This window comes from Salvia splendens, chromosome 15, assembly GCF_004379255.2.
Source record: "Salvia splendens isolate huo1 chromosome 15, SspV2, whole genome shotgun sequence".
Classification (NCBI taxonomy): Eukaryota; Viridiplantae; Streptophyta; class Magnoliopsida; order Lamiales; family Lamiaceae; genus Salvia; species Salvia splendens.
This window is the reverse complement of record NC_056046.1, coordinates 13,641,370-13,651,202: the sequence shown is the minus strand read 5'-3', so window position 1 is coordinate 13,651,202 and position 9,833 is coordinate 13,641,370. Positions and strand designations below refer to the sequence as shown.

At 39.6% G+C, this 9,833-nt stretch overlaps 1 protein-coding gene across 2 annotated transcripts; it reads right to left on the bottom strand.

Moving 5' to 3' along the window:
* Positions 1 to 133: 133 nt before the first annotated feature.
* LOC121767173 (maspardin-like) lies at positions 134 to 6,980 on the bottom strand. Of its 2 annotated transcripts, none has more exons than XM_042163384.1 (8): positions 6,701 to 6,980; positions 5,522 to 5,647; positions 3,921 to 4,019; positions 3,532 to 3,674; positions 2,932 to 3,035; positions 2,393 to 2,500; positions 775 to 915; positions 134 to 652 (listed from the first exon to the last, which is right to left on the bottom strand). In XM_042163384.1, the coding sequence occupies exons 2-8, from the start codon at positions 5,557 to 5,559 to the stop codon at positions 380 to 382; spliced, it is 906 nt and encodes a 301-aa protein (XP_042019318.1). In that variant the 5' UTR covers positions 5,560 to 5,647; positions 6,701 to 6,980; the 3' UTR covers positions 134 to 379. The 2 variants fall into 2 exon arrangements, with proteins under 2 accessions (XP_042019318.1, XP_042019317.1); XM_042163383.1 differs by having other exon boundaries at positions 2,932 to 3,040; positions 6,701 to 6,976.
* Positions 6,981 to 9,833: the final 2,853 nt, after the last annotated feature.

Genomic DNA, 9,833 nt, shown 5'->3' with positions numbered 1-9,833 from the left:
TAAATCAATTATTTTGGTTATGAATTTTTAATAATAAATCCACTACTCTGTATAGGTCTTGTGTGAGAGAGGATTGTTTTCCATCATGGCAACATGCTTACTTAGAAAATTGCAGAGGAGCACAATACGATTATACAAAGGAAAATGTTGGTTTCTCACACAGAAAATGGATGATAAAAATTCAAGACAAACATCCCCTATCCAGAAAACTTCAATATTAATGTACAAAATAATACATCAAATAATGCTTAAATTCCCAACACTGGTATCCTATAAATGTACAATCTATGCAAAATGGAGCAATTTTAAGAATGATATATTCATACGAAAGGTCTGATTCGTTGCCATAGCTTTCAGCATAAGTGGTCATGTGCATCGATCACTCATCATTAGATAGATGCACATTCCTGAGAATCTCATTATCAAAATTACCCAGAAAAGGAGTTTCCAAAGCCAGAGGTGATTCGTTTTCATTTGTGGCGCCACTGTTTTCATTTGTGGCACCAATGTAGTCCCTCGTCTCGTCTTTTGATTCATCATCCACACCACCTCGTTCATTGTTTTGGTCACTTGAACTCTCACCAGCACCATCCCTACTGGTGCCTTGGACATATTCTGGCTGGGCTTCAACACCAACTCGTCTCAGATGTAGCTGTGATTAATCAAGTTAATGCTCGATTAGTTTTGCAAAATGCAATCGCTATGACCAGAGTGTAAAATAGTCTCGAAAGTCGTGATTTGGTATGGATGGAATAAGCAAAATTTAGTATGTACCTGAAGATGAAGATTTACTTCATCTGGCCGTGAAAGAAAAGGAAAATCTCCACCAGACTTGAGATTCGCTAGTCTGGCACCAGGATATCGTTCGATCACTTGATCCTTGAGTTCTTGAGGAACCGCACAAAAGTCATTGGTCTTCAACAAAACAAGAAATAATAATGATTTCAGGAAAAGTTGTCTTTTTTCATGGTGTACACAAGTACAAGTTGATTCGTGATCCGATACAGCAAAAGCTATAAAGCTGAAAATATAACCACAATACAATTTATTGCATCTTATGTTGGATTTTCAGAGTTTGCCAACTCTATGCTGCAGCCACACTGAATCAGCTGGCGTTACAATGCAGCAGAGCTGGGTGACACTCGCTTGGGATGGACAGACCGATTGTCATGGACACACAAGTAAATAACAACCTTGGTGGAAATTTTTTATGATACTCTACATTTAAAGAATGCTTGCCTAATTCCATGAATCATTATGAAGGGGAAATATGAAAATACAACTTGGAAAAGAATGTAATTCCAAACAGTAAATATAATAATATAACAATTCGAATAAAGTTTGCAATATTACCCTAATTGATTAGGGTTTAGCAAGAAACAAATAAATAGCTAAGAAGACTAGAATTTAATTTCATGATTGAAATAGATTCTAAGGTGACATTTACTTTTCATGATTGATAAGATATAGTAAATCAGTATTTTAATTCTCATTACTAGGTTTTATCCACTCCATCCTTTCATGGGATATGGATCCAGCAAATTTAAGCTCAAATGATAGATATTAATCATAATTCAAGAGCTGTGGGGATATCTCAAAGTTCCAATTCATCTTAGTAAACAAGGGATTAGCCTACACTAATTTTATCTATCTAGACTAATCCTCGAGTAAACATGCCATAAATGTTAAAACACTCAAGGCAAAACCAATGAAGAGAAACTGAAAATAACTATAAGAAGCAAGAATTGTTAAGATAAAAGAGAGAATGTAAAAGTGATACAGTGATCTTGATAATATGTTAATGAATTTGAAAAAGATAGGAGTAAAGAATGAATATGGAAAAGATGATACTACTAAATGATGCTTGGAAAGTAAAATTAGCTTAGATTATGTTACTGGAAGTACAGAATTTATAAAATCACTAGAATAAGTCTACATTTTTTAAAATTATATCCCGAAACCCCTGGCACCAGTTTTGTTCGAACAAAGTATATGTGAAAAACTGCCAATTAGCAAAATATTAAAAACTTCCACGATGTAGTTGAAAATCATGATGTTAACATGTTCCTCCGCATATTCAATCTAGCATTCGCTCTGTATTCCTTTGAAACAAAGTATACGGAGATTTGGTTTCTTTAGTGTCTCTTCAATCATATCATACCCTGGATGTGAGGTGAGCCTAGATGGCTAAAATTTGCTACATCTGTTTAGAAGAGATAAAAGAGAATTGCCTCCTCTTCCGTGTAATAATAAGATTTGGATTGGTAAGATTAGACAAGTTTTCTGTCAGAAATTATTTGTTAGAAAGATTTCTATGGATAAAGAACCATCCTTGAAAATCAACCACATGCTTGTCTTCATCGCTAGACACACCAAATGACAGTATACTTACATCCATTATTGTTATAAAAGTATCTGAAAGCCGAAGTGGTCCAACTGATGCTGAATCAACCGTTAAACTCAACCTTGAGGCCAAGTCATCTTTAGAAAGGGTCTCAACCTGCATGGAAGTCAATGTACGCACCTTAGTAAAGAAGTTGCTGTTCATATGCCTGGATGATAAAGATTAAAGCGACCAAATCGTGAATCTTTGGTATTCTTGTTCACATATTCCCTTTATCAAGGTTGGTTGTCCATTAACATGAAGTGTATTTATTATTCTAGGAATGCCTAGTAACCCAATTACTATTTGATAGCCAATTTTTCTACACAAGTCCAATGGAACTATTTGAGTAAATTTAGACTGAGGGAGAAAATACATCTATAACATCTGGACATACATAATCATTAAAAATACGTGCCAAAACAAACACAAACTGAAACCAGCAAGCACATACAGGTTTTGCATAAGAAGTTACAAATTAGAGCAACAGTTGAAGCTACAAGCAAAAAGACATCGCGAGTTGTCATATTCTTTTAAAAATAATTCACCTGCGCAACAACAAAATCCACTGAATCTGCAATGAAAGGTTCATGAGGACCATCACGGATTCCAGTAAGAACATACCGTTTCAGTAAAAACGAAGGGGCCCAGCCTACACTGTCAAAAATTAAGTTTTCCATAAATTATAATAAGGTTACGGACAACAGACAGCACATGGAAAATGAAGAAGCATGTGTAGTGACAATGACAATACAGCAGTTTCACCAAGTGGGAGTGCAAATAAAGCCAATTGATAAAAAAGATATACTAGGCAAAGGTCACAATCTAATTACAGAATTAGCATTTCAACTGACACCTGTTAATGTGCCTCATTTGATAAAAAAAATGTCAAAACTGGTACTTATAAATATAATGGTTGATACCCCAACCTTACCCTAACCCAAAAACATTGAAACACCTAAAATAGATTTTTGTAGACAACAATGGTCTTTTAAGGCCCAGATTATTACAGACCCGGTTCAGAATTCAGATAGAAACATTTCAGAAACTGAAATATTAAGGAGAAGTAATGCAACATAAAACAAACAAATATTATATTAGATCTAGCTTGTCAAGCGAAAAGGATCTAAGCATCATTAATGACATACATGGGAGCCCAAGGCATGGCTGCCGAGAAATTACTTGTCTCCAAGAATGTGTTTGAGAGTACCAATGATTTAACTCTCCGTGGACGATGCTGAGCAAAAAGTTGAGCCAGGAACCCTCCAAGTGATGTGCCGTACAGATGTATCTGGAGATCAAGAAGAAAACTCTTCCCTTCATGATGAGCAAGAAAAAAGTAGGGAAAGCAAACAAGAAACCAGAGGAGAAATACTCTAGCCAACAACTCATTATGTACAAAATGATATTCAACACAAGCATAGCATAAAATATAGGCTTGCAACCTAATATAAGTATGACAGAATCTCTGTCCTTTCATCTATATTAACATAAGGATGCTAATGCCCATTGAGTGCAATTTTTAAGGACATCTTACATGATGGACATCAATAACATCCAAAAACTTCTCAAATGCTTGGATCCACTCTTGATTATTCCATACACGGGGAATATCAACTGATATGACTCGATAACCCTGAGACATTAGTAAATCAAATCAATGGCCTTATCAAGAACAAGTTATTTTACTTTAAGCCAAGTGAAAGAACATCGTAGAAACCATCTCAAATGAATATCACCTTCAAATTCCAATAAGTAAATACCACACAACAGAATTCAAAAGGAGAGACAACTGCATCAACAATGGGAAAAACAGGCATAACATCTCTCTGCTCAGAAGTTAAACCCTAGAATAAATACGGGAATTAAGCTGGAGCTAGGCTGGAAAGTTGTGCATTAACAAAGTTAAATATGCACGTTGATGATGCAGTATACAATCTCTGCAGTACAATAGTACATTACTCCCAACAGTTCATGCATAGAGGTTACCCAAATTTTGTGGGCACTGTTTGCCAACAGAAATTTTAGTGATTTAAGAAACAGACAGTTTTCAGAATGTCAGGTGTCTAATTAGATGCATTTTCGGGAGGGGGGGGGGGGGAGAGAGAGAGAGAGAATTAGCTAGACATTTTGAAAAATAAACATGGAATAATAGAAACATCTCAAAAGGGTAAATTCAATAGGCTTTTATTGACTTCAGTGAGATAGAATGATGGAGACATATAATCAATTAATAATGCAGGTTTAAGTGTTGAATTTCCTATTACTATAATTGTAGTTTGTAGTCAAAATGTGCTTCAGGAGTGCATTGGAAGACCATCTCACAATAATAGATCTGAAACATTGAAGTGTATCTTGAAATAAAATTAGCACAATATTCGTCAACTTGTCTCATCATTTTTGCTAACATTCTCGAAGTCACAACTTAAAGACTTGTAAACTAAGACGATCGAGTAACAAAGAGATATCCAGACATGGGAACCCATTGGGTACGGCGTGCTTTCTTTTCCAAATGGCTCTTGATTCTGACTTTTCTTGCCTCCAATTCTAATCCATGTTTCTTTTCTTTATATAGAAAATAAGTGAATGCTAAACAGTTAAAGTAAGAGATATTGTTTGAATACAGAGATAGCAAATAGACACCTACATAAGTAGCAAACGCAAATTCACTGGAAGTTCTGTGCAGTTACCATGAAAGAGAAAGCAAATTGGTATCAGGAAGTCTCTGTATACATAGGACCTTGTGAAGGGAATACCATTCTTATAGGAGTAGTTTAAAGTGGATATTGTAATGAAAGTCAAGCGCCTAGGTCACACTGTATATTATGTGACTGGAAGACAGCCAACAAGGGAAAGTTTAACACCAAGCAAATGCTCATAGATGTATAATGTATGAATAAATAATGGATGAACCGACGAAGAATGATTCAAATTTGTAATAAAATCATATAGGTATGGGGGTCCTTTTATCTAAATAGCACAGATGTGAAGTACAACGATTAACAAGTACTTCATTGAACTGCGGCCACTCATCTTATGTCACAGTTTTCCGAGTCCAGCATCCGTTCAATAAAACACTTAAGTGTCCGCAAGCAACCATAAACTAGTTTGATATTTGAGTAATCTGGAGCTCATTACCTTATTTGATAGTGACATGATTTGTTTGTAGTACACATCTGCAGTTCCAGCTATACCAGGCAGGCAGATTAAAGGAGGCACGTATTTTGGACCAAAATCGTAATATCTCCATTGCTTTGAGCCAATCTACATTGAAAATTTGAGAAACTATAACTTCTGTTGCCCCAATACAAAGTTCATTCTTCTCATGAATAATGTCAACTATAAGAAAATCAGAAAAGCATAGCATATGCTAGCCTTAATAAGTAACAAGATAGTAGTCCTTCACAGATGCTCATCAGTTATGGAAAATGACACGGGTGAATGTGCCTCCATATCACATATAGGAGCATTTGTCATCATGCTGTATAATTACCCAACATCACTAAAGGAATTAGAAAGTAAAAAACTGCCAAATAGACGAAGATTTTTAAGCATGGTTATATCCTATACTTCATTCTGAATATTCCAATATCATAAAGGTTGTGCTGAATGTGCCCCCCTCCCATTGAACAATAGATCCCGAGAAGAACAACTTCATATGAAGCTTCATCCCAACAGCGCCTTTGTTACTCATTAAGGGTTTTTTCTCTTTGATTGAAAAGGGCACTCTTTTCACACGTTCTATACATGGAAAGAGGATTTGGACAGTCCCTGTTTCTACCTTTTTACTCCAATTCATGATAATGTTATCATTGGGTGTTGATGTGATGATATTTTTCCCATGATTTCAACCTTAAGAGCATGAGATAAAAATATGGGAACCACCACCCACCAAAATGTGATCAAATTTGTTCACCTTTTCTTATCCCTTCTTTGCTTGTGGCAAATCCGCACAGAAAGAGAACAACCCTAATTCTACTTAAATATGGACAATACCAAACCTTACTAGCATGTACATGATTCCATTAACTCGAATCTATTCCGTTCATAAACTGATGGCATCACACATTCGACAAAACGACAATTAATAAAGCAAAGATCTCAACTTCAATAATAACACGTAAAGAGAACTTCAGACCAGTGATCATAGACGATCCAAAAAATTCAAAACACTACTTCACCACCAAAATTAAGATTAGAACAGAAACAAAAAATTCCCCAATTGAGCAATCAAGCAAATCAGACAGATAAGTGAATACAGTTTCATACTGAATCTATATTTAAATCCCCAAAAGGAGGAAGGAAATCAGAGCTTACCGGGATTTTGTGTAAAGGAACCTGAGACTTGAAGTAGATGTAGTCGCCGGGCACTGAAAATGAGCCTTTCATTGCCGATTTTAACGCATCTAATGTTGTATGAGATTGATTCTAAAGAGCAATATTGCACCTTTAATTAGCTTGGGATTTGTGATTTTGATGGGTGTTTGCTGCTTTTTTTCCTTGCCTTTGCAAGATTTAGGGAGAGAATTGGTTAATACCGATTCATTGGGTTTGACGAGGAGCAGAAACAACGAAATGGGCGGTCCACGTGGTGGTGGGGGACCCATGATTGTGCTGGCGCACGCATTGGGAAACCGGAAACATCAAAGATGTCAAAAACAGTTAAACTTCAGAGCATCCACAGCCGTGCTCTTGCCAGCGCCACGGTTATGGGTCCGGCCCCACTTTTTCTGCCTGCTCCCTGGCAAGAGCACAACACCCACAGATGTGCTCTTCCACAAGGACGAGCACAATTAATTTAAAATTCAATTAAACAATAACATTTCCATAATAATAAAATTCATTAAAAAACCTAAATAAAATTACAAATGACAAATAAAATAAAAATGACATAATTAAAAGCCTAAAAATTAAAAATTACATAATTAAAATACTAAAAATTAAAAAAAACCACTACTCGTTGCCGAATTTCATCCACATGTGGTTGATTAGGTCTTCTTGTAACTGAATGTGGGTTCGGGTATCGCGCATTGTGTGTCTTGTCTCGATCCTCTGGCCAACCGTCGTATGCTCACCTCGGCGTGGGGGAGACCTCGCTGTTGAGCTTCCGGCTTCATCCTCGTCGTAGAAGCTAGCCGTCATCGGCCCTTCGTCGGCTATAATCATGTTGTGTAAGATAATACACGTGAACATGATGTCGGCGATATTATTCACGTACCACAGCCGAGCCAGGGCCTTCACAATGTTGAATCGGGCTTGAAGGACCCCGAAGGCTCTTTCGACGTCTTTCCGCGCGGACTCTTGACGCTGAGCAAAAAGAACCCGTCTCGTGTCGTGCGGGTTGTGGAGCGTCTTCACGAACGTCGACCACCTTGGGTAGATACCATCGGCGAGATAGTAACTCATGTGGTATGTATTTCCGTTGATGGTGAAGTCGATCGCCGGTGCTACACCATTCATCACATCATTGAAGAGTGGTGAAGAATAGAGCACGTTCAAGTTGTTGTTGGCTCCGGCAACGCCGAAATATGCATGTCAAATCCATAGGCGGTAGTCGGCGACCGCCTCAAGGATAAGTGTTGGGCCGCCGCCTTTGTGACCGCTTAAGTGTTGCCCCCTCCAAGCATTCGGGCAATTCTTCCACCTCCAATGCATGCAGTCAATGCTGCCAAGCATTCCGGGAAAGGCATGGACTGATTCGTGAAGACGAAGCAACCGTTGGCAATCATCGGTGCTGGGTGCCCGAAGGAATTCATCCCCGAAAGCTGAACGAACGCCCTCGCAAAAATTCTTTAGACAAAGGATTCCAGTGGACTCACCGATATGCAAATACTCGTCGAAGATTTCGGCTGTTTGCCCAGTATCGAGTTGTCAGATGGCACACGTACACTTCTGCAACGGCGTGATACTTTGTCGGCCGACTGCATCTGGACCTGTTTGGAAGAATTCAACACGTGCGGACAATGTGTTGACAATTCGCATGAACAAGCGCTTTGACATGCGAAAACGGCGCCTGAAGTAATCTGCCGGAAACCGCGGCTGGTCGGCAAAGTAGTCGGCAACGAGCTTTTCGTGGGCTCCCTCCCGGTCACGATGGATGTAGCGGCGATTTGATCTAGTTCGTTGAGGAGGAGCGGGGGTATTCGCCGCGACATATGCTTCGTAAGCGGCACGATGTTGTTCGTAGTATTCTTGTTCTTCGCGCTCCGCTTCCGCCATAATATAGGTGAAATCCATTTGAGGTTTTGAGTGAGGGATGAATGTGTTGATAGTTTGTATGAGAATTATGAATGAGAGATGATTTGATGTGATAAATGGATGATGAATGTGTGTATTTATGGATGATTTTGGGGAAAAAATAAAAAAAAAAATCAGAAAAACGGGCAAAAAAATGGCCATATTTTTGGGATTTGGAAAATAATTTTTTTTATTTTTTATCATTATTTAAAATTAATTAACGAATTTTTTTTAAAAAAATTCATATCTATTATTCCTAAATCAACTTCATTTCCTCTCCAATTTTTATCTAACATCTCATCATAAAATGTCCGGCGACGGCAACTACGGCGGTGGCGGCTCCGGCGAGTGGGATTTCAACACGTTTAACGATTGGGAGACCATGTACAACACACTGGGTGGTTCCGATTCGTCGACGCCGAGCACCCAGGGTTCGGCGACATCGGGTGGGTACCAACCACCCACTTTTGACGTGGATGCATACGCTCGTCCCTCCGCCACGCGGTATTCGCATGGATTATCCCAGATTCAGGAGGATTTTCCCCGTTGAACCCACTCTGGGAGTAGGCCGAGGAGGGGGAGGAGGTCGAGGCGATGAAAGCTCCAGGGAAGAGTCGGAGGCGGGCGAGGAGGAGGAGGAGGAGAAGGAGGAAGAGGAGGATCTAGGTCGGCATCCGTACAGCAACAACGAAACGATAACGGTGTACAACGCCTGGATCACCGTCTCGTACGATCCTGTCGTCGGGAATCAACAACCCAACAAGTGCTTCTGAGAAAAGGTCACCGAGATCTACCACCAGATTAAGCCGAAAGGGTCCCGGAAGCGCACATATAAGATGTTCCGCTCTCACTTTGGCCGAGTCGACAAACAGGTCAAAAAATTCTGCGGCATCTACTCGACTGAAGCGGCGCACTACCAAAGCGGAGCTTCGGGAGCCAACATTCTGAGGGCGGCTTTGCACGTCTACAACCAGGACACCGGTAAACAATTCAAATATGTTGATATTTGGCAGGTCGTCAAGGACGAAGAAAGGTGGGCCGGCGGTGTCCGCTCCAGCTCGGGCTCAACCTCAAAGCGCATGAAGCACACGGCGAGTGGCCAATACTCGTCTGGTGACACCGGTGAGGGCAGCGGCGCACAAGAGGGTGCACCGCAGGAGTTTGCGGGCACGGCCAGCGATGCCGTGGTATCCAGCCATGGTCGCCGTCAGCC

Bases quoted from the DNA above. Each gene is read 5' to 3' on its own strand.
- LOC121767173 (XM_042163383.1), bottom strand. From the start codon at position 6,772: ATGAAAGGCTCATTTTCAGTGCCCGGCGACTACATCTACTTCAAGTCT. The intron at 3,675-3,920 runs GTAAGATGTCCT...CTTGATCTCCAG, and splicing joins ATGTTATTGATGTCCATCAT to ATACATCTGTACGGCACATC. The intron at 653-774 runs GTACATACTAAA...GATTAATCACAG, and splicing joins AAGTAAATCTTCATCTTCAG to CTACATCTGAGACGAGTTGG.